The 24872-nt window shown below is 39.7% G+C and overlaps 1 protein-coding gene across 1 annotated transcript in view; it reads left to right on the top strand.

The window, feature by feature from the left end:
* Positions 1–3571: 3571 nt before the first annotated feature.
* LOC128746234 (transcription factor Sox-8) overlaps positions 3572–24872 on the top strand; it is a 48746-nt gene continuing 27445 nt past the window's right edge. Inside the window, exon 1 of the mRNA XM_053843282.1 lies at positions 3572–3978. Within this exon, the coding sequence (XP_053699257.1) occupies positions 3572–3978 (407 nt within the window). The remainder of the gene's footprint in view (positions 3979–24872) is intronic.

Below are 24872 nucleotides of genomic sequence, written 5' to 3'. Positions count from 1 at the left end.
AGAATCCATCACAAGTACACCTGGAGGTTACCAAATCAGACAGAATCACATGATCGACAGTCGGCATTTCTCAGACTTTATCAGATCCTATCGAAACGCTAACGTTGACTCGGACCACTACCTGGTGATGGTCAGGATGCGCCCAAGACTCTCCGCGCGGCTGAAACAGCCAGACGTCGCCGCAAACTACGAGCATTCACTCGAAGCTGCGCTGCCGCAAGAGGACGAATTGGACGAAGCCCCTCTCGAGGACTGTTGAAACACTATTAAAACCGCCATCAGCAGTGTAGCGGAGAACTCCATCGTGCATATGGCCCGGAATCAGCGGAACGATTGATTTGAAGATGAATATAGGAGGGTGATAGATGAGGAGAACGCTGCGCGGACGGTCAAAATGCGCAGTGCCACTCGTTAAAACGTGGAAAGACACAAACAGAAGAAGATGCAGCGAAATCAAATATTTCAGGAGAAAAAGCGCTACCTGGAAGAGCAGGAATATACAGAATTTGAGCGACTGCATCGTTCTCAGGAAACGTGAAAGTTCTACCAGAAACTGAACGGACCCCGCAAAGGCTTCGTGCAGCGAGCCGAAATGTGTCGGGATAAGACTGGCAGTATTCTAATGAACGATCGTGAGGTTGCCGATAGGTGGAAGCAGCACTTCGGCGAACACCTGAATGGCGCCCAGGCGGAGAACCATGGTGGCGGGGAAAGCGATTTCGACGGTGCAACAAACGGGGAAAAGGTGCCAGCCCCAACGATAGGCGAAGTTAAGGAGGGCATCATGCAGCTAAAGTCAGCTGGGAAAGATGGTATCGGAGCGAACCTTTTTGAAATGGGACCAGAAAAGCTGGCCGATTGTATGCACCGACTAATTGCTAGAGTTTGGGATACGGAACAGCTACCGAAGGAGTGGAAAGATGAGGTTATCTGCCCGATCTTTAAAAAGGGCGACAAGTTGGACTGTGAGAACTATCGAGCGATCACCGTTCTCTATGCCGCCTATAAGGTGCTGTCCCAAATCATTTTCCACTGACTATCACCAATTGCGAACAGATTTGTGAAAACTTATCAAGCCGGCTTCGTCGAAGGTCGGTCTACAACGAATCAAATATTTACACTGCAGCAAATCCTCCAAAAAGGCCGTGAATACAGAGTTCCCACGCATCATTTGTTCGTTGACTTCAAAGCCGCATATGATATCATCGAGAGGAAAGAGCTATAGAAAATCATGAACAAGAACAGCTTCCCCAGGAAGCTCATCAAACTGATTAAATCTATGATGAGTGGCACACTATGTTGTGTTCGGATTTCGGGTGGATTGTCAATCCACAATTTCATGCCTGCTGTTCAACATAGCGCTACAAAGTGTTATGAACCGAGCGGATATCAACATGTTGCAAGAATGCCGGACAACTATTCTGCAAAGATGGTGTTCCCCTCAAATCGGGTAGGAACAAGACGACTAGGAGCGCAGCGAGCAAGATGGTTAGACCAGGTGGAGCGAGATCTGGCGGAGAGTACTCGGTGTCCGAGGAATTGGAGGGCGGTAGCCCTCAACCGAGTTACATGGAGAAACTTTGTTCAACAGGCTTTGTCTTAGGACGGCAAGCCACCTAACTAAGTAAGTAAGGCGCAGTGAACATTTGTTCCTGAATGATTCATAAAACGCAATTATCGAGATAAATAATTCAGAGTGTCTCGTCCAGTAAGATGTTTGGGTAGGGTAGGGCTAAATGCTACAAAAGCGCTTACTGTCGGGTCGGGTCACTTGTGTAGTCATCGTTGGGCCACCATAATTTTAAGCGCAGAAGCTGGATTGCTGTTGATTTTTCATTGTAGTAGTACACTCCGGAAAAGGTGAAAAGGTAGTAATATTGATTTTACAAAATCACCTAAATTTCCCAAAAATAAAGTTTAAAATAAGATATGTATTTGTACTCATGTGGGCCGTCATTCACGGAAATACTTTTCATGTCTCTATATAGAATTTAAATATGTATTTCTCGGATTTTCAGCGGCAGCTCAACCTGTATAACATGGCCCGACTTTGACAACATGTTTTGTCTTTACGTAAATGCCTATAACTTTATTATTTTTCAAGCAATCAGTTCGAGATTTTCCAGAACTATACCTTATTCTTAGACCCAACGCTAGATGTATTTAGATTTCTGAACTTCTTTTTAAAACGGAAGTTATGGGCAAATGCCAAAAGGTGGCCCAACCAGGACGACATTATCAGTGGAATTTGTTTCCAGCTATGATAACTAATCTCTCCTTGAAAGATTACTATTTGACGACGATGATCAATTAATTCATAATTTGCCATGAGTTCCGTTTAAAAACCTTAGTTTCATAAGAAGCATGTATTTCACTTAACGTCATAGATTATCCTACACTTATCAATGTTTTTACCGCTCTTATCTTGCGATACCCCAAAAATCAACATAAACAAGAAAGGATTTACTACATAATCTCCCCAACTGCAACCAAGTTCCCCGACTGTCAAAGACATGACATAGTCCAGATACATATCATGCCAAAGATCCGACCGAATCAATAAAACCTCCATCATATTCTCACTAACTTCGCGCTCGCCCTAAGCTCTCGATCCATTTGCGTGGTAACTCAATCCGTCCTTGTTCAGCCAGTGTGTTATCCTCCCCACTCCATGCGAACCCCCATGCGCTGCGGCTTACAGCCAGTCCTGCCGTCCATTGAAGCCGCTTATTTCGAGTCGCTATGCTCTCCATCAATCGAAACGAAATAACGGCACGGCGGTTGGTTGACGAACCGAAGCGCGGCTCTATTTGAGCTGTATCGCCAACCGACTGTTGCACGTGCGGCTCAGAGGAGGACGGAGGACGCACCGCGGCCTGTGCGCAAGCGATAGCGACTTTATGGGCACATGTTTTGCTTAGGTATAATAGAGTTACTTTTCGACGGAAATATTGTTTTTGGGCCTTCATGAAGGATAGTGATGGTTTCCGAGTTCTTGAGTCCGAGATAACAATTGATGATTAAAACTTTGAAAATTTTAAAACCGTGCTCGAATCTTCGAATCCATCTAAAACGTACGAATATGACAAGAGCACTCGAATGTCTTAGCGCTGGCTGCGATCAAAAATTTACATACCATTCGCTCGCTACTCGCTCGCTCGCCCGTCCGTGTGCTCTCACACTAGCACGCGCTTTCCCCGTGTTCTCACTCATCCGCTCTGTCTCTGTCTCTTTCACCCATCAAGACCCAACTTGGGTTTTCCTTTTCCGAGCCCATCACGCAGCTTCAGATGGTTCAGTTTCGATCGAGACTTGATCCGTGTCGTGTGTGTTGCGTTTCGCGTTTCCCAGATAAGCTTACAACTGTGAGAAGTGAAGTCCCCCACCGGAACGCTGAGGGGCTTAACGATTGTGCTCGGCTCTACATTTGCGATCTCATGTTCCGTGGCGCACGGTAGTGACGTTGCAGATCCTCTAGCCTAGGGTGTGATTTGTGTGCGACAGTGAAAAACTACAATAGGGCCCAGTGTTCTAGCTGTGTGTCTCTCAGTCAGCTGTAGCTGTAGTGACTATGAGCAGTAGTAGCATGCATCAGGATTCACTGACCTTGGATGACATGAAGGCGGTATTGGGAAGAAAAGATCACCTCGTCAAGATGTCTAGCGGTGGAGGTGGTGGTAGTGTGGCTAATAATAACAACGTTGCGTTAATTAAAAACAATAACAATGGCGGCTGTAATGGCAACAACAACAATAATAATAACAACAACATCGTGAACAGTGCAAAACTGTCCAATGGAACAGGACCGTCGATCATTTGCAGTGGCAGCGGTGGTGGTTCGGCGATTCAGGTGGCTGTTTACACGACGGCGTCGATCGAAGACAACAAGCTCGGCGCCAATGATAAGGAGAAGCTCACGAAGGCCGTCATGAAGGTGTTCGAGGAATACAAGTGGACTCCGCCCACAAACGTTGTCAAGTAAGTTGCGCGAGAGAGGTAGCATGATCGTTCGCCGAAACAGCGGTAGGCTAATGAGTTTCGGACGGGGCTTATGATTCGCATGATTCTATTTGATAGCATAATTATTTTGATATACTATAAAGTTGATATTAGATGGAACAACTATCATGGGCTTGAAAAACATAAACAATTCGGTTGATACAATTTGCTGTTAACTTGTTACGGATGTTTGATCAAAAAGATTTTTCTTTGAAGATCAGAACGTATCAGATATTTCATCATATTATTGATTTATAGTTTTGGTTTTAATTAATTTCAATCTTACGATCGAGCGTTTTTGGTCCGGCGTGTCTTAAAGCTAAAATATTAAAAACATGATGATAGTCATAAGGCAGAACCACGAACTAATCAAGAATTATCGGCCACTAACTCTAAAAGCATTTGAAATAGTTTAATCTGAGTGTTCTAGTTTGATTCAAGTTTCTGCAATCCTCCTGGTAGGAAATGTTTTAACGTGGCTTTGAACTGTACTCTATGGTTCTGCAACGATTCTCGTCACTGAATATTTATCAGAGAAACAAAATTTGTTCTAGTGTGCGTGCCTAATTTTTCATCGATCAACATAAAAATCTCGGTATTTTTTGAAACGGTGGTTCTACAATTGACGATTTTTTTTTTGGAACGGGGCCTTCCCCTGAAAACCCGCGCTAAGAATCGCGGCTAACACGTTGACAGACGAACAATGTCACGTGTAGTACCTTGCAAGTCGTAAGGGCCTGCATAATGTCGTTGTCCTGCCAGTAAAAACAAGTTAGATTTAAACTTCTCGATCGGTGACCCTGGCGGGTGTCGTGGGTTCGAATCCGGTTATAATCTTAGATTATAGCTTGGTTCGACTCATGCACCTTCCAGCATTGAACAAAAGGTAGGAGTCGAAACGACTACTTGTTAAGCGTAGCTATCGATACCCCCCCCCCCCCCTCCTCACCTTTCCGCTCTTTCCCCTACCGTCCCTTCGTCAATTCAGAACCACCGTTTCAAAATATTAATATATATGTATGACCGCATTTCAAGGTCAAGACTAAAAACATGAGATTAGTTTATAACAATCTTGTCTTTGGACTACTCCTGTCCTAAAAGTGTGGGAGCTACCAAGTTCACAAAGGTGTACCAATCCTTATCACTAAGATGCTTAATATAGACATAGTATCATAAGAAGCCTAACTGAATCCGAAATTTGAAAACCATCCGAAAAAAAGTGAAAAAATTATTTAAAGTTACAAATAACACTGCACAGAGGGGATAATAATTTTATAGAAATCTCTAAATATCAAAACACCACTGAACTAGTTACAATGTTTTGATGCCAAAAGAAATATATTTTTTTAAGGATTCCAATGGTGCGGTGCTTGTTCACGGCACGCATCTGTTTCTAGCAGTTTTTGCCAGAAGAAGATAATTTTCCGTAATTTTCTCAATATGAAGTGGTATAAACGTTCTTATTTCCGGATTCTACTGGGATGAAACAGCACTTTTTTCACCACAAATAAGCTATTTTCATTAGGAATCAGATGACAAGGCATTTGATTACGGCAAATGGTTGCTTCTTGATATTTCGGTCAAATAAACAGAATTTTACCCTAAATTTATCGATGTAAAAGTTAATATCTCTCGATTCTAGGATAGAATAGAGTTTTTTTTATCAAACAAAGAAAAATATTTTTATATGCATTCCGATAGTTTGGTTTCTCTTCATAGCACCTGTTTGTTTCTTGTTTAATTTTGCTAACTATAGTTTTAGCTAAATAATGATTATGCTATCCTATTTTTGCTTTGTTAACTAAGAAAATTAGAGTAAAATTGCTAACTTTGCTGCGATCAAATGTCCTGACAATGGAATCCAAATGATGATAGCTTTTTTGTGACGAAAAAGAAATCATATTCATCCCAGCGGGTTCCAGAGTTATTGATCAACAAGAGATCCCGGCGCGCGTTGCAACGCCATTCTAAAAAAAGGGTACATGCATTATCCTGCAGATTTGACTGATCGTAATCTTGCAACCAAGAGCTTTCTTTTTGACAACCTAAGATCCTAAATCATGTCGCAAATTTCTAATCCAACGCATCAGCATTTGTGACTCGAGCAGCAAGTTCAACGTAACGATTTGGGTTCTATTACCAACCCTTAAAATGGTAATGTTGGCAAAATCGTAATAAAATATTAGTGCAGTTCGATTGAAATCAGTTAAAAACTGGTCAGAAACCATAAACTTAGTGTAATCTCAACATTATTTTCTTCATATTTTCATTTCAACAATGTATTTTCTCTTTAATTTTGTTTTTAAAATAAGTATTATATTATCTTACTTTTATTTAATTTGACCCATTATCTAGGCTTCACCGATTTATTCTTAACAATTTTGTTCCAAATTTATCTTATATTTTAGTATGGACGGCAGCACTCGTGAGTTCGATTACTTTTTGAATATTGCAAAAAATTCTGTTTAATTTGTATGAGAGCCCTCCCCCCTTCCAGAAGGGAGAGGAATCTCAATACGCCATAGAAAAAAATTTTGTCTCCAGTAACCCCCAAATTCATTTGCTTGATTAATAGTCGAGTTATAGGGAAATTTGTGTTTTATTTGTATAGGAGCCCCCCACTTAGAAGAAGGAGTTTTTTCTCAATCTACCATAGAAAAAAAAATTCTACCTCCAAAAACCTTCACATGCCAAATTTGGTTCTATTCGCTTGATTAGTTCCCGAGTTATAGAGAAATTTGTGTTTCATTTGTATGGGAGCCCCCCTTCTAGAGGTGGAGGGGTCTCAAACAACCAACGAAAAAAATCCTGTCTCTTGAAACCCCCACATGCCAAATTTGGTTCCATTTGCTTGATTAATAGTCAAGTTATGAGGAAATTTTTGTTTTATTTGTATGGAAGCCCCCCCCCTCTTAAAGGAAGGAGAGGTCTTAATTTACCATAGAAAATCTGCTCCGAAAACCTTCACATGCCAAATTTGGTTCCATTTGCTTGATTACTTCCCAAGTTATGAAGAAATTTGTGTTCCATTTGTATGGGAGCCCCCCTTCTAGAGGGGGAGGGGTCTTAAACCATGCTAACAACATTCCTCACATCAAACGTAAGCGAGTCTATACCGGACACATGAACAGCATTTCAATTTTTATATATATAGATACATCTTGTACTCCGGCAAAAGTAGGAAAAAATGCCCTTCATTTGCCCAAAATTGCTAGAAACAGATGCAAGCAGTGAACAAACAGCAAAGGAATCCCTATAAAAATATCTTCCTTTCGACATCAACAGATTAAATGTAGCTCAGCAATGTTTGGAGATATTGAGATAAAGGCCCTTTTTGCAAAATATCCCACACTCAAAATATTCTGCACATATTTAATGGCAATTTTCCATACGAAATTCCCTATGATTTTCATGTGTCACTTATGAACAACATCCGTCCAGAAGTAGGTACACATGAAAATTATACGCATATGAATAGAATGTGCAAATTTCACGTAAACATAAAAAATAACTGTTTGGCACGTAAACTTCATTTATCGGGCAAATTGCAAAAATTTATGTGTGAGATAGGGTAGATGCTCCAGTAGTTGTGATAGTACCAGTAGGGGTGGAAATGCGAAATATATCATAATTATGGCGGATTTCGAGATAATTTCAATTTTCTATTGTTAAATATATATTTGCTAACAGTTTTATCTAAGATACACAGTTAAAATTAAAGATGTTGGTGCAAAAATTACAAATTCCTTTTGAGCAGACCAATAAAGTGCAATTGCTTATTGTCAATTCCAAGAAAAATTGTCCAATCAATAAGTGCGCAATCGCTCATAAAAGTGCTATTTTAACTTAAATCGTTTCGGTCTCTTCGGCGCACTTATTGCTTGGAAGATAACGAAAAAGTGCGCCGAAGATATCGAAACGATTTAATGCAAAATAGCACTTTTATGAGCGATATCGCACTTTGGATGGTGCAATTTTCCTTGAAATTGACAATAAGAAATTCGTAACAATCCATAACATTTTAACAAGCCTACGCTGTTATCCACCTGCTGCTATGCTCACCACAAGCGTTACTAAGGGCGGTAAACAAAATTCCACTATTATAGGCAAATTTTCCACTATTATAGGAACATTACCCCTACTTTGGGAGCACAGACTAATGTCAGGAAAAGCAATATTTTAGATATATAAACCAGCAGAATGGTATAAGTTTGGTATGTATTTAAAGCCAACATTATGGTGCACCATATTATCATGTAGTTCAATTGGAAACTGATAAATTGAGCGTTCAAATTGTCTTTAAACACTATCCCCCGACATAATCCCTCCATTACTGGAGCATCTACCCTACATAGAAACTATACGAAAAGTTTTCTCAGTGCAATTGCACTGGTTTAGATTTTCATAAAATAAAACAGTTTTACAGAATTTATCAATCAAGTGATTCTTAATTACGTATAGCTAGCAAAGGTTTACTCGTTGCTTGGGCAAGTAACGAAAAAAGGTTTGAAAACTACGTCGCAGGGAAGCTTTTTGTTTCCCAAGCTTTTTGTTTCCCAAGCTCTTTGTTTCCCTAGCTAAGTCCGCGTCTACTTTTTGATAAACTCATTACACCCTACACTGAGAAAACTTTTCGTATAGTTTCTATGTGTCCCACATATAGATTTTTGCAATGTGCCCAGTAAATGATCTTCATGTGCCAAACAGTTATCATTTATGTGCACGCGAAAAATTTGCATATACTATTCATATGCGTATAATTTTTATGTGTATTTCTGGGAGAATTGTGTTTATATGCGGCACATGATAATCATATGGAATTTCATATGGAAATTTACTATTAGTTATGTACAGAATATTTTGAGTGTAGGACAGGATGTGACACAATATACCATCTGTTTACACCATCTGTTATGACGGACACCCCAATTCTGTATTTCGAACGAATCTTTATTTCGTTCGACTTGTTTCGAACGGGATGTTTTGCCCATTTGATTTTGCAGGCGGAAGTTTCGTTCGAAATACCAATCTGTTTAAAATAGCGGTGAGAGACTACCCATCCCAACAGGTCGAAGATTTTATACAACGATTAGACCTATACCAACTTGATGTTTTTACATGCGAGGTGTGCTCGAAAAAGTGGCAAAGCCTCATCGTCCAATGTTTAATATCGCGATTAAACCTAGACCAATTTGATGTCTTAACTTGGGAAGTACTCTAGAAAGAACGACAGAGTCTGCTCGTCTCAACAAAATTTCTACGAGCACGTTTAAACCTAGACGAATTTGGTGTATGTGTTAGAGGAAATGTCTGAAAAAACGACAAAAGTTCCTTTTTCCATCAGATCGTAAATTATTTACGGCGAGACGATGAAACCTAGATAAATTTGGTATCTGTGTTGGAAAAGAGCTGTAGTATTCGGTTGTAATATGATTCGTATGATATGAACTAGTAGAGCCCGAATCCTACGATCTGGAAAATATAGATGTCTGTTCAGAATTTAGAAAACCATATAAAAGTATTGTTGTGACACCCTAAGCTATCATTTGAAGGGTGAGCCCCCGGGTTTTCTGACATAGTGCTATTTTGGGACGCTCTAGTGAGTAGTAATAACTGTCAGTGTTTTTTGAACGTGTTTGGTTAGTTAAACATGGGTTAATCACAGATGTGTCTGCATATTTTTCGTTTAGAGTGTATTCAAATGTTGCAAGTTTGTTTTTAATTTTCAATCATTCAGGGGGCGTGGTAATCACGGACGCAAAATAAGGAACTTGTCATAGGTCTGTTGTTGAAAATTTTAGACCGTATATTTCAAATAAGGATACCGAAAGCCATCAAACGAGCAAGCGAGCGTATTCAACGGGAACCAGATCAGTCTGGACATAAGATGGCCAAGGAACTGGGAATTTCGTAGTCAACCATAAAGAATATTTTGATAGATGATCTTCTATTGATTCCATACAAAAAAACAACGGGTGCAGGGTTTAATTGAAAATCAGAAGGCTGAGCAGAAGGCTGCTCAAGCGGCACCATGCTACTTTCGGAAGAAAAAATGTTCCTGCTACACGATCGTCTCAACCAACAAAATGATCGGATATATGCTGTATATCTTTCTGATATTCCACGGGGCTAACTGGTTGTTCAAAGGTTCCAGAATGTTTGCAGCGTCCGAAATTTTTAAGGCTTCATTGCCCTTCATTGAACCTGGGGTTAAAATCAACACTAAAGATTACATCGATAATGGTTGAAGAATGCACCATGCTGCTCCCAACAAGATTCTGCACCGTCTCAACGGACGAGAGCTATACAAGTTTGCTGAGAAGACAATTTCCCCGATTTTATTTCTTCGTGACCTGCCTCTTCGCCTCATTTGAATCCTCTATACATGTGGTTAAATGCTAGGCAAACTAGACAGCACAAAAGGTTTGACTGTGGATACTTTCAAACAACGTTTGCAGAAGATTTAGGATGAAATGCTTCAAAAGATCGAGCGTGCCAGCTGTAAACCTTTTCAACAACGATTGCGATTAATAATTAAAGCAAAGGGAGAAAGATTTGAATTGGACTAATTTAAGACAAATTTTATGGATATTCTATACACGAAATACAGTCAAAATTAAAATTAATGAACCGTCTTATTTTTGTGACCATTTAGTTTACTTACAGTTATTACTACTCAGCCTGTAAACTCTAATAAATCCTGCTACTGAATTCCAAGAATTAGCGAAAACTAAAATAAAACGCAAACTAACAGCAAGTTCATAGATTGACCTGGCTTCGGTCGATTAGCACTCCTTTTTAATCGAACTGCTGTAAAATCGTTCATAAATTAACCGAGAGCTCATTTCGGTCAAACGGGCCAAGCAAGGCCGACTGAAATTGTCTAGCATTACGGTTTACGGGTCGATCTGTCGTACTGCCTGTTATCCTTCAGTATAGAATGAAGGGTTCCAAAATTTTATGAAATTATGACAAAAGAATGGCGAACAGCACTGAATTAGTCTTGCAGCCCACTCCCACGGTAGGGATACCATTACCTATCAAATCGAAAAACTTTTCGGGCACAAAACCTTTTTGAATTATATTGTTATTTATTAATTTCATTAATATAGTAGTTTGTCCAATTATTAACTACTCAAGTAACGCGCTTCTACCACATTTAGTTTAAATAACTTATTTATGACTTGTATTAGTAATTTCATCCACATACTCTATAAAAACTGTGCTGCTAGGGTAACTACCACATGGTTATCAAAAGTCGACAGTAACTTTCAAAATCTCAGTTCACCAAAAATATCGCCTTTCACAAAAAAAATGCACTTTTTTTTATTAAGGCTTCTATTTACATGCATTCCAATGCAGATGACCTTGTTCCCCAACTATGTCAAATATTGTGGAAATGAAAATATTGTGGGAACTGGCAGGACAAAACACAAAACAAATCAAACGCAACCTGAAACAGAGGCTCGAAAATTACGTTTACCTTCTGTTTAGCATCACTCGAGAAAATTCAGCATTTATGGCTCTTCGAAAAGCATCTTTCTCATTCCTCCGCTGCGCTGGTTCCACGCGTGTTCAAGCGGGCGACGATTTTTCCCAATTTAGTTTACGACCCATCCCGTTTGAGCGGGCGGGCGAGTTCCAGCCGATTGAACGTGGCATTAAATTCCCATCTGTTCGGACAGCAGCGTGTCAACGTTTCGGCTGGTTCGGGTCGCTGGGTCCCATTATTATGCGGTGTAAATTGACCGTTGTTGTACCGTTCATTTCGACGCTAATTTGTTTTAATTGAACAACACTTTTTTGGTGCTTTTGCAGACCAAGCGACCTATTTCGATGCCTTGACAGGCAACTGCTAGTGCTGCGTCTGCTATGAGTAATGTCGAAGTTTATACTTTGTACATTCATGGCGAAAAAATCACTCGCCATCCGTCAAAAAAATTAAACTGTAACGTGCTTCATCAATCTACTAATTATTAATTCTATTGAAGCGCTCTTCGCAATCTGTACGAAATTCATTTACCGTCGCCCAAAATGTGACCCTCACACTTAACCGCGCAGCTTTCGCGCGCTTAATCATCTAACCTCTCGGCCTTTTGTCGATGCCCGCTTGAATCCAAATTCTTCCCGGGGCATAAAACTCAAGTGTCAAACAACAAATATCTGGAGCAATAGGCTAACAACGAGCTCAAGTTGATCATCAACAACAAAAACAACAATAACAGCACCGGCCTGTCCGCGGGATGAACACCGACAATAACATGTGTAAACATTCGCTTACGAAGCTATGACCCCGCGGTACTCTTCGCGGTTGGATCGTCCACCATCCGCGTTATCGTCGTGTCCACGTAGCTAGCTGGGTATCCCTTTAAAATCGAGTGGCCGCCGTTGCCGCCATCGTCGCCCGCAGTGTAGTGCCGCTGCTGCTGCCGACGACGACGAAGACGAGGACGCCGCTTTCCGCCACCGCGAATCCGACTGCTTTACTGCTTTGGCGTACGAGTGCGCGATATACTTGACCAGAAGAACTCACGTCATCCAGCATCAAGAGACCGAATTGCCGCCAAAGCGCGATAGAGGATCAAGACCTCACGGCGGCGACGGCGGCGGCCGCGGTACGGGTTTTCGATCGCCGCGGCTCTACTATGTTTGACCGATCGAGCGACCGACGGCAATCTTGCTATGATCATCGTCATCGCGGTCCGCAGCTTTCGGGACAGTCAGTGGATGTGGATGACGATTATGCAGCGCGGAGCGAAAGAAATCAAAATATTTATTACAAATCATTCAAGTGCGTCGTGGTGCGAAGGGCTAAGCAGATGAAACGGCAACCGAAAAGTGCCGAATAGGCCTCTAGAAGCGGACACCCAGATGTAGATTAATCGTTGAACGGATGGATTTTGGAACGGTGGCAGAAATACTGTGGGCAATATGCTTTTTCCCGCGAGGCGGATTTTTTTGTAATTTTTGAGCTTGTACTGAAATTAATTTGGAAGGTAAAATTAGACTGCTTTTAGTAAAACTGAACAAATTGTGGTGAGGCGTAATGAACAATACCGGAAATGCCATTTGCCAAGATGGTGTTTCAGTAAATAAACAATTGCAAATAAAAAACACTGTACAAACATTTTCATTACATAGAGTTTCTTAACAAGTAGATGATTCTTGGATTTATGCTGTTTCATAATAAATACATTATTTGAAGAGTAATGATCACTTTTGTAAGTTTTTAATTTATGCTTTGATACAATGTTAATTGCTTTTCAAGCTACACTATTGATTTAAATTTTTTACTCTTTTATATAGAGTAATTCACGTTGAAGCGTGGCTGCTACTGACACGAGATTTGCAAATATCGGAGCTTTTGTACTTGATTGGTTGAAAAAGGTTAAAAATAAGAATTACACTTTTAATACCCCCAAACAGTGAATCCCTCGCTCGCCAAGGGGTTCAACAGTTTAAAAAAGTTGAATGTTTAGCAAACCTTGCGTTATATATCGTGTGATATTTCCTAAAGTTGCAATTAAACGACTCTCAAATAGCACGGTTTTGTAAAGAAGAAGAACAGGGCTTTCAAATTGAGTAAAAAAAATTTTTGGTGACCATCTTCGGTTTGGTCACCATATTGGATTTCATCAAAAAATCGCCATTTTCGCCATGAGTCGCCCAACCGATTTATATTTTAAGACCACCATTAGAAAGCTGAGAAAAAAAAGAAACATTCATAAAATTAGGTGTGTATTGGCATTAACTAAATGAAATGAAAGATTCACAATTTTCATTTATAGTGCTGAATGGCCCTATATGTTAATTCTAATTCTAATTCTAATAAAAAGCGGGTTCAGTCCCGGCGTAGTGGTAAGCATTTACGCTCTCACGCCGAGGACCCGGGTTCAAATCCCAACCCCGAAGAAGTCACGAATGACCCAAGCTGGTTAAAGTTACTATAATCAAAAAAAATTCTAATAAAAGAAATTTATATAATTATTGTTTCCAAAATCTGCTATGAAATAAACTACAATCGACACGGTTTTGTAAAGAGAAAGAATAGGGCTTTCAAATGAAGGAAAAAAAATTAGCGACCATCTTAAATTTGTCCGTTATGTTCGATTTTATCACAAAATCCCCATTTTCGCCATAATCCCCTTAAACCAATTTAATTTTAAAACCACCAACTGAAACTTAAGACCAAACTGAGAAAAAAATGTTACCGGAAACATTCATGATAAAATCTAACCTGACGGCCAAACCCAAAATGACCGCCAATTTTACTCACTTCATTCAAAAGCCTTTCTCTTTACAAAACCGTGTCGTTTATTGTTCGTGTCATAGCAAACTTAGAAAATGTCACAATAATAGGACACCATACATACCGTTGCTTTTACGACAATCACTAATCACATTTTATTTATGGTACAGTTACTCTGTTATACTTAATTTTCATGGCTTCTGCCTATTTTTGATAAAAAAAAAACAAACTTCATATACCTCTCCATAGCATCTTACTACCATTCACCCGGAAAACTGATTTGACACCGAGAGCAAGGAGCTGAATATGTTTGCGACATTTCAATTCGAAAAAAAATTAAATTTCGCAACATGAACGCAATAAATAAAAACAATGTTTACCAACTATTTATTGGTTCAGATTTATTCGTTATATTGCGATTAGCGATAAACACAAAAGGAACTGAGATGTATAAGAGAGTAATGATGCTGCGTTGAGTAAATTTATTGTCGCGCTAAAATGGGCTGTTTCCGTAATGTACAATATGCGTTACAAAGCAATGGTATCTGTTGTATTCAACAGAGAAACATTGATAGTTTCAAGTATACTCTCACGCATGGCGCATGATGAAACACTAGCGCCAACTGTATTGTATTAACATGTATTATCAGAAACTAGAGGCGGTGTCCTATTATATGAAAATTCTAAACCTTCCTACAGATAATTGTAGTTTCATTTAGTTAATGCCAATGCACACCTAACTTTGCGAATGTTTCTTGTAGCATTTTACCTAGCTTTCCAATGGCGGTCTTAAAATAAAAATCGCTTGGGGGGCTCATGTAAGAAACGGCGATTTTTTGATAAACCCCAATATGGCGACCAAGTCGAAGATGGCCGCCAAAAATTTTTTACTCTGGTTGAAAGCCCTGTTCTTCTTCTTTACAAATCCGTGCCATTTGTTAGTTGTTTCATTGTAAATTTAGGAAATAGAGCATAATATGGATCTCAAGAATTGCAAAAAAATTAAACTTATTTAAATTGTCGGGTCCCTTGGCGAACGAGGGATCCACTGTTTCGAGGTATTAAAAGTGTTATTTTTATTTTTTAACCATTTTCAGCCAATTAAGTACAAAAATTCCAATATTTGAAAATGAGAATCACTCATCTAATTTAATTTCTATTGACGTAGAACTACGTCTTACCGCAGGGTGTCAATCCAAAATTTGAATATAAGCTAGCGTCACGAAAGAATGAAAGATTCTGAACGCTAATTGCTCTTCCAAGTTAAAATGGATTTTGATGGTTCGCATACCATTCGATTCATAAAAGATGCACGGTTTTTTTGAAAAGATTGTTTTTCAATCGCTAAATAGCGAAAATTGACGAAGACTTTCAGGCTAAAATTTTCCCATGCATTTTCCATATTTTAGCCTTGCTTTCCAGGCACGGAAAAACACCAAGCTTATGGGTGGTGCCGCTGCTTCAAGACAAGCAAAATAAATAAACTTACGGTGGTTGTGTTGACATGGAAAGACTATTGAAACGACATAAAAAAGTAAACAGAGACAAATGCAGAAATAGTGCTACAATCCTCCCTAGTAACAAAGCTGGTTTTATTACACACTTATGACGATTCTGGTGACCAAAATTGGTCCTTAAAACCGCAATAAGAGAGCATTAAAACTCAAATTGTTACTTGGGCTATTGGCTCTTACAGCCTCTCCCAATCAAGATTCGAACATGCGACGTCTGGCTTATTAGACCAGCGTCATACACTCAAGTCTTTTTTTACACGGTTTGTTTTTTTCGATTACTCGAAAACGGTGCAGCTAAGGAACTATTTACAATCTACGTGAGGAATGTCGAGTTACTCCCAAATGTATTAAGAAATAAATGAATGGTCTCTAAGTTACCCTGTTCCTAATACTCAAAAAACTAAACCGTGTAAAAAAAGTACTTGAGTGTACTTCGGGGCCAACTGAGAGGCTGAGGCGTTTTGCTTGCTACTTAACGCTGCAAACGAGCGACATATGCAGTCATGGACTGGGTAATGTGAATCATTTTTCATGACTTGCCGGGTGCAGCCGCATGAATGTATAGAATTAAACGGCATCTGAATGACAGGTTTGCTTTTTCATAATTGTCTGCGGATAAATGTACGGTAAATGGAGATTTATTTAGATTTAGATGAAGCCAGATCAAGCAACGGCTCTTAACAAGGATTACTGATGTGCGATTAATGGTTTGTATGCATCGGGAAAATTTTTTAAGTTTCCCCATACATTTTCTTCGTGATTGCCGTGCTTCACAAGCAAGGACGACAATTAACTATACCGTCTGTTTACTATGCTTTCGATTACTTTCTTTTTAAGAAAAAAAAGTGACAATCTCCTTATTCCCACAGGACGAAGATTCTTTGCGACTAATAAACCTAGACCAATTTGATATCTCTTCTTGGAAAGCATGCCAGAAAAAGTGACAAAGTCCCCTCGTCCCAACAAGATTTCTTACTAGCGCGGTTAAATGGTACATAATTGATGTCTTTGTTAGGGAAGTGCGCTACAGCTGTAATGTTCAGTTGTAATATGATTCTATATGTAAGCTCACGCTTACCGCTCGAAAAAATTTACAGCCCTCCATAAAGGCGAGTATAAAACGAATTCAGCGCATTTAGTTTTGCCCCTAATAGTATGCTTTTATCTGTCAGCCCATGAACATGATTACTGAACTGCTGACAGAGTCAGCCTTTCTCAGCTTTTGGCCCTTCAAAACAATTCATTTTTGAATTCACATTTTATTTCATTCACTACTGTCGAAAATGAATGAATAGAAAGCACAGTACGAACATGAACGCAAGTGATTTCGTCATGACGTTGGTTTCAGATTGGCAATGCTGAGTTCATTTCATCTGTACTAAAAACAGAAAAAAATGAGCAGTATATTGCATCAATTCATGCGTGCTGTATAAATTGAATATGAGATGCCATTCAATGAGATTGTCATTTCATTGGAAGAGTAGTGAAAAAAGTATATAGAGTAGGGCGGAGCATAAGTGCGATGTTTGAAGTTGTCATCAATTTTCGTGAGATATAAAGAACAATATATTTTATAGTGATACAGTAACTCAATGTCTTCACATTCAACTATAAATCATCAGGGATAATATTGTGCATTTACTTGATCGCTGGATTCCGAGGGGAGTTCAGGTACTGTTTCAAACGTTCCAAAGGTAAAAAATGACTAAATTGGCAACACAGTTCGTAATGTTTTATCGCCATAACTGGCAACACAGGCTCATTGCGTTTCTGTCGCAACCTTAATCGTGACTTCGTGTTAATCATACAAAAGCATTAAACAAATTGTTTTCGAATACGAACGTTATTGCTTTGTTATTGCTTGTTTGGATAATGAAGGATAAACTACGCTTTATTCACTATGAAATTTCGGCAAACCGGCGTTGAAAATACAAATTCATTTCATGCTGAATTTCATTCCGTTTCTTCTGATAGAACGGTAATTCCTAGGTTTATTTACTTTGCTCGATTGGTTCCAATAATGAAACAGCGATGATGACACAATTTGACATTTTATCTGTCAAAAGCTAAAAACGACCCTTTTTACGACCGTTCAGAAACACGACTGTTTCAACCGTCGTGTCCAGTAAGGGAATGCGCGCACAATAGTGTTATGCAAAATAAATTCTTCATTCTTCTGATCAAGTGCCGATTCGCACTTTTACGCCACTAGCGGGGCAAAAGTGCGAAGCTCGAATCCATGAAATTAGCACAGCAGTAGCTAACAAAACAATATTATCTTCAATCTGCGGTATGTTTCGGTAAAGAATATTCTCAATTTGCACCTTTCATATTTTGCGCTGGTGTATTGCAGCCTCCCTCAGATCAAAACTTTTCCAAACGTTTGTTTTTTGTTTCATCAGCGGAAAAACATTGTTTTACTTCGGCCAACATCTGTAGAGCACACCGTTTTCTGCAGATCTTCCATTTCTAGTATCTGTAATATAGTGCATAAAGCCGTATAAAATATGCTATACATTTTTGCTTCGTTCATGAATCGCACTTTTGCCCCGACCGTGAATCGCACTTTTACCCCACTAGGCGCTTAACGGGGTTTGATTAAATTATGGAAAAGCGAAATATATTTTGTAAATTCTTTTCAGCGTATTTTCAAAACAGATATGTGAGTAAGGCAAAAGGCTGCTACAAAGTTTCAACAAGTAATATCCTTCTGTTGCTATCGTATTTGCCGTATAACGAAAAATTAAATCAAAACCGCCCTAAAATAATATTTGCACATAACTCAGCAACTATGCTTTGTAAGCCACCAAAGTTTACGTTAGATTCAAGCTGTCAAAGTAGTCACCCATCCATACTAATATAGTCAATTTACTCGGAATCTGCACCGATAAATTATTGAATCGCACTTTTACCCCTCCTTACTCTATTTTGTTGTGGCAAGGATGTGCTTCTGATAAAAAGGGATCGAATTGGTAATATCTCTTCAGTGTGGGAAAGGGTTGGAAATAAAAATAATCTTTGATTTTTGTAAGGTAAAAGAATAGCAGTTGTTTTGTTCTTGATTTAGTAAATTGTTTCCAATTTTACTTAGGATTACTTAGGTGTATTTGTTTTTGTTATTTACTTCCCATAATCAGATTATTAGTAAATAACCAAAAAAGCCTACAGAATCGAAAACTATAAATAAAATTTGATTTTTCAAAAAAATTTCGATGTCTGTGTTCCCGTTTCCAGTTTGACGATTAAATTAATTTGTAGTTTAGATTGTTCATAAATAGCTGTTAGTGAAATAGACTTAGGACATAAAATGAAAACTTGACAAGTATAACCAGACCTGTTTTTCCTTTTCTAAAATGTTAAAATGTTTTCTTTGGTATAGTAGTAACTTTATTCCGAGTTCAAATAAACACCATTCCAAACTAAACCCTTGCTGACATACAGACAGTATCTAACATACCAACATTTCTGCAGTTAAGCCGATGATAAACACGGTACTTATACCGTAGCAAAGCGTACGGACAGTCAAACAGAGTATCATCGCCAGATCCGAAGATCCGACCGGCCGGTGCCAGCGCCGCGCTTGCGCTTACGGCGGCACAGCGACAAGCAATTGGCATTCGCGCTCTGTAGGTACCTACAATGTATGTAAGCCCGCAGTATAAGATACCTGGAGGCTCGTCTTGTGTGGCTCACCGCTGAAACAATCCTCCATCCGTAATCAACCGCAACAAGTAGCACTACTAATTTTTTGAAGCAACTCATCCCCGCGCGAAGTGACAAGTTGGAGTGGTCCGGCCGTTGATGGAGGATTAAGAAGTTCCAGCAAAGCGCAGACCACCGTCGTCGACGGCGAGCAATTTTCGGCTATCGGCTTCATCTGATGCAAGATACAATTTCGGCTGATGTAGATTTCATCATTTTCAAATCAGTTTGTCAACCTGCATTCTTAAGTGTTCCGACGATTTTTAGTCTGACCGTGCAAAGGTTCACCGCGTATTAGAGCGCCAAACAACCCTGCTCAAACCAAATCACATTCAACCAACCCATTTAGCGCACAGGTGCTAAATGATTCAAATTTATGCATGTCTCTTTGATTTTAACACTTAAAGTAACGTACGGGGTACTCCTCGGCATTGGTCCTGTCGGCTGAAATTGACGAGTGACTCACCGTCGTTGGTGCTCGAAATTGATGTCGCCCGCGCTCTGCTTCGACGGATGACAGAAAAGCTCGAAATATCCAAAGGATCAGCAAACTGATGGTTTAGTGCGACTGCGAGGTTATTTTAAATTCAGTAGCTCATTACTGACCGACCGAAGGACCGGCGTTCCTTTGGCAGACGTACGCACTCGTGCTGTTTTGCCATCGACGGCCGCAGTCGACGGCGGCAAAAAGTGTTGGTAAATATTTGAAATTTCTTATGGACGTGTGAAAGCTGTAAAGTTGCGTATAGAGGCGCTCAGCTCAATAAACAGGTTTCTGGCAATCTCTTCGGTCGGCCAGGTTCCTTTACCTGCCGTGCAACAATTTAGTGTGGATTCGGTTGAAAATCGACCGGCTAAAAGGTGTAATACCACAAATTTAACACCGTGCCATATTTTCCCCGTTTCAGGGCGAGACAACTTGTTGCGGTTCGGTGGCCCGGTCGGGGCAATCAAACGGTTCCAGGCGATGACACTGCAAGTTGTGGATCTAAGGCTGTAAAGTGCCAGAAATTATAACGCGTGAAGGATGACGTAGTTTTCGGCGTGATATCACCATTAATATACTTTGATTATTGCAAAGATTCAAGGAATCTTTAAATTAAATGCACGGCGATAATTTTTCTGAACCAAATTTTAAAAGTTTCGCGAATATAAATACGAGGACATTAATAAGAATGTTTTTCGTAAGTTGGGAATAAATTACTATCGTTGTTTTTTCAGAAACATTGAATATTTTTGTCATGTTTCGTATATTTTTTTCCTTTGTTTTGGGCATTGGACCACTGCGACCAGTCTTTTGATCTAAATTATGGTGCTGTGTTTCATATCATAATTGACTATTTCTGAAACAAGTACCTTCTGGTTGATCACGAGTTTCAACACCGGACCAACGAGTCAATTATCGTAAATTATAGAATATCGACTGGGCTGTGAGGCTGTGAGAGTCAAAAAGATTGTAGCACTAAACCTGCAATTGTCGTATACTCTAACTGCTGCCTGCCAAGTCTGTCGAACAAAACCAGAAGCAGAAAGAAAGCATCATTTAGAACCAAGGCTTTGCTTTGCTTCTTACTGATGCACAGATCATTAAATGTTATGGAAACCTCCATTAAAAAATTTCACATGTTTTTTTTTTTGAGAAAAACCATAATCTTTTTTTCTCTTTAATCTTTTATAGGTCACTTCACTTTTTCTTTTCCGGGAAGAGTAAATGTTTGAGACAAATCAAAAATAAGATGACTGAAAATCTGGATCTTAGACTAAAAATATCGACTAAACGAGGGTGAGAGTCGAACTCAACCAGATACTGTGTTTTATGTACAAAATTTCAACCAAATCGAAGCACTTTGAAATTCCGATTTATCTTTTTTAATAGAATTGCTTCACACCATAACGAATTATTAAATAAAAAATAACTTTCATAACAATATTAGCAATATTCGCCGTGATTGTATAACATTTCGCCGAATACCATTTCGCGAAAAACCTTACACGGAACGTTCACGGAAAACCTTGTTGTGGAATGTACCATTTCACAGGGGTGATGCTCTCCTTACTCACTGTCGCTCGTTCAGAACCAACTGAAGGAAAGTAATAAAAGTCAGTAGACCAAATTCGTGTTTTTAGTCGTTGAACTGGAAATGCGGTCAGGCATTAATAGTAATATTATTTTTGAAACGTTGGTTCTACAATTGATGGAGGGACGGTAGGAGGAGTAATGAAAGTTTTTTTTGGGAATGGAGGGGAAAGAGTGGAAATAATAGGTAATAGGTAGCTACGCTTAACAAGTTGTCGTTGTGACTTCTACCTTTTGTCCAATGCTGGAAGGTGCATGGGTCGAACCAAGCTATAATCATAGATTATAATCGGATTCGAACCCACAACACCCACCAGGGCATGTGGCTCGTTGGTACCCGTGTACCTTTGAACCATAGAGGCGCTGGACCAGCCCATCGTTTCAAAAAAAATATTAAAGTCAGTAGACCTAGGAAAACAAATAAACCTAGACAATCAGTGGTGATTTTTGTGGAGCGGCTGTCCCTTGCAGTGACCAGCGCTTCCAGCGGCGGGTCGAACACAACACTCGTGGCCTGCGCCCGTCTCGCCATGTATCATCTAGAGTTACTATAAATTGTTTTTGTGGTCTTGTTATTGACTAATGTTTTATGGAAGTGTCTAAAATTTCTCGAGTTCGATTAGTTTTCGAGTTATGCAAAAATTTCTGTTTTATTTGTATGAGAGTCCTTACCTCAAGGGTGAGAGGTTTCAAACCATCATAAAATAAATTCCTGCCTCTAAAAATCCCTACATGCCAAATTTGGTTCCATTTGCTTGATTAGTTCTCAAGTTTTGATGCTATTTGTATTTCATTTATAAGGGAGACCCCTCTCTTAAAGGGGCAGGGGTCATAATTCACCATAGAAAAAATTTCTGCCTCCTAAAACCCTCAATGCCAAATTTGGTTCTATTTGCTTGAATAGTTCTCGAGATATGAGGAAATTTTTATTTCGTTTATAAGGGAGCCCCCCTCTTAAAGGAGGGAGGGGTCATAATACGCCATAGAAAAAATTCCTACCTCCAAAAACCCGCACATGCCAAATTTGGTTCCATTTGCTTGATTACTTCTCGAGTTGTGAGGAACTTTGTAATTCATTTGTATGGGAGCCCCCCTCTTAGTGGGGGGAGGGGTCGCTAACCATCATAACAACCCTGCCCCCTAAAACCCTTTCATGCAAATTTTCACGCCGATCGATTCAGTAATTTCAGATTCTTTAAGGAACACACAAACAGACAGACAGAAATTGTTCATGAAACACTCTATAGGAACGTAATAAAACTTAGATTTGTTACTTGGAAAATGCATCTGATATTCACCAGCTGTTGTGACGCTTGATTTTTATTTGTCTAACGTTGTACGACACAGTTTCATTAGCTTGCTCGGAAAGCCGTGTTCGAGCATTATTTGCAATAATTCATTTCTTTTCACTGAATCGTACGCTGCCTTAAAATCCATAAACAGACGGTGAATCCACAAGTTGTATTCCCGAAATTTGTCAAGGATTTGACGCAAGGTGAACATTTGATCCGTAGTCGATCTGGCTTCTTGAAAACCACACTGGTAATCGCCGACAAAGGATTCTGATAACGGCCTCAATTTGTTGAACAGAATACGGTAGAGTACCTTATAGGCGGAATTTAGAAGTGCTAGGCCCTGATAGTTACTCAATCGAGTCGGTGTCCCTTCTTGTATATCGGAGAAATGAGACCATCAAGCCAGTCTGAAGGCATTTCCTCTTTCATCCAGATTTTTTCGATCGTGGCATGGATTGCTTTGTGCAGCTGCTTACTATCCACTTTCAGAAGTTTGGCCCGAATACCGTCCTTCCCAGCAGCCTTTCTGTTTTAAGCTCTTTTATCACCTTTTTAACTTCAACTTCAACTTCAGGGGGGCTCTGTAGCCGCAAGGTTACCGAGTCTGCTTTGACAAGCGAATGGTCATGAGTTCGAATCTTAGTAGAATCAGGCCATTCGATGGCAAAGTGACTTTAGCATGGGTTTATTCCCAGGCCCCTCACCAGCACCACCCTTCCTTCGTGCTAAATTCTATGTTATCCCGTTATGGCCTATTTACAGTGCAAAAATGAGACCCTTATAGTTCAATGCACTGGTTAGCTGTTCCAGGGATGGCTATAATTGGGGACAGCGCTGTCATGTGGAACGAGGTGAGTAAAGTAGAGAAAAAGCATTGAAGGAAGGGTACTCAAATTACACACAAGCACGCATAAAATGCAATAAGCATATCGTTCACTCAATAGCGACTATAGCCAAAATAAATGCAGTGCGGGTTATACAACAAACACCCGGGCGATATCATAATAGATCTAACCATACTGGTCGCAGTGATGAGTCCATACAGGAAAAAAAAAACTTCAACTAGCGTGGGTGGCTCCACAGCTTGACCATCTTCCTCAATTCGTATTCTGTGTCTGATGCTTTCTCCATTGCCTGTACCATTTAGAAGCTCTTGAAAGTGCTCTTTCCACCTAGCAGCCAGCATAGCCTCGTCAGTCAAAAGATTTCCATCCTTGTCGTTGCACATCACTGGCACCGGGATGCTCTTATTCGCCGTACTGTTGACTATTTTATAAAAACTCCTCGCGTCGTTTCTGGCAAAATAACCTTCTGCCTCACTGAGCACCTGCTCCTGGTACTCACGCTTACGACGCCGCCGATGGGTTCTTTTCTCTGCTGCTCGTAGCTCTTTATATCGTTCCCTGTTTTGACGTTTAGCCGCAGTGAGCATGCGACTGGCCACGTTCTTCTCATCTGTTTCAGCTTTTTAATCTCTGAGAAACGTTCAACTAATTGGCACCTTGAAAAAGTGCATTTTTAAGCATAACTTCTGGACTGTTTGCTTGTTTTAAATAAACCTCTAAACTTTTGGGTAGTTTCAATTGACACTAAAAACATTGAAATTGGTTGAGTGGTTCCGGAGAAAAGTGCGTCATGTAATTTTCACAGTTTTGCTTATAACTTTAAAAAAAACCGGATTGCAAAACAATTCTATATTGATAAATTTGCTTCAAATCCGAAAAGGTCGATCACACGGCGTTCGGACACTGCGTGTGAATTGGTTCATACATAAGGTTTTTGATTTGTGTTTTTGACATACGCGAACTCGTTTGATTGTGATAGGACGCAGTGGTCGAAAAACTTATGATTGATACGGATAATACGCTCAATTAACCCCTACCCAAATCATCAGTAATCGTTGCTAAAAATGCAGTGTCATGTCGTCGCTATGTTCCGGACCAGATTGACTGCCCAACGCGGTTGTTGTTGATTCGACCGTATTCATGTCGAAAACCAACGATTTCTCAGCTTCTTATCTGTCACTTCCATCACCG

This window comes from Sabethes cyaneus, chromosome 1 (assembly GCF_943734655.1).
Source record: "Sabethes cyaneus chromosome 1, idSabCyanKW18_F2, whole genome shotgun sequence".
In the NCBI taxonomy this organism is placed as follows: domain Eukaryota; kingdom Metazoa; phylum Arthropoda; class Insecta; order Diptera; family Culicidae; genus Sabethes; species Sabethes cyaneus.
The sequence above is the reverse complement of the archived record's forward strand: the minus strand, read 5'-3'. Positions and strand labels throughout refer to the sequence as shown.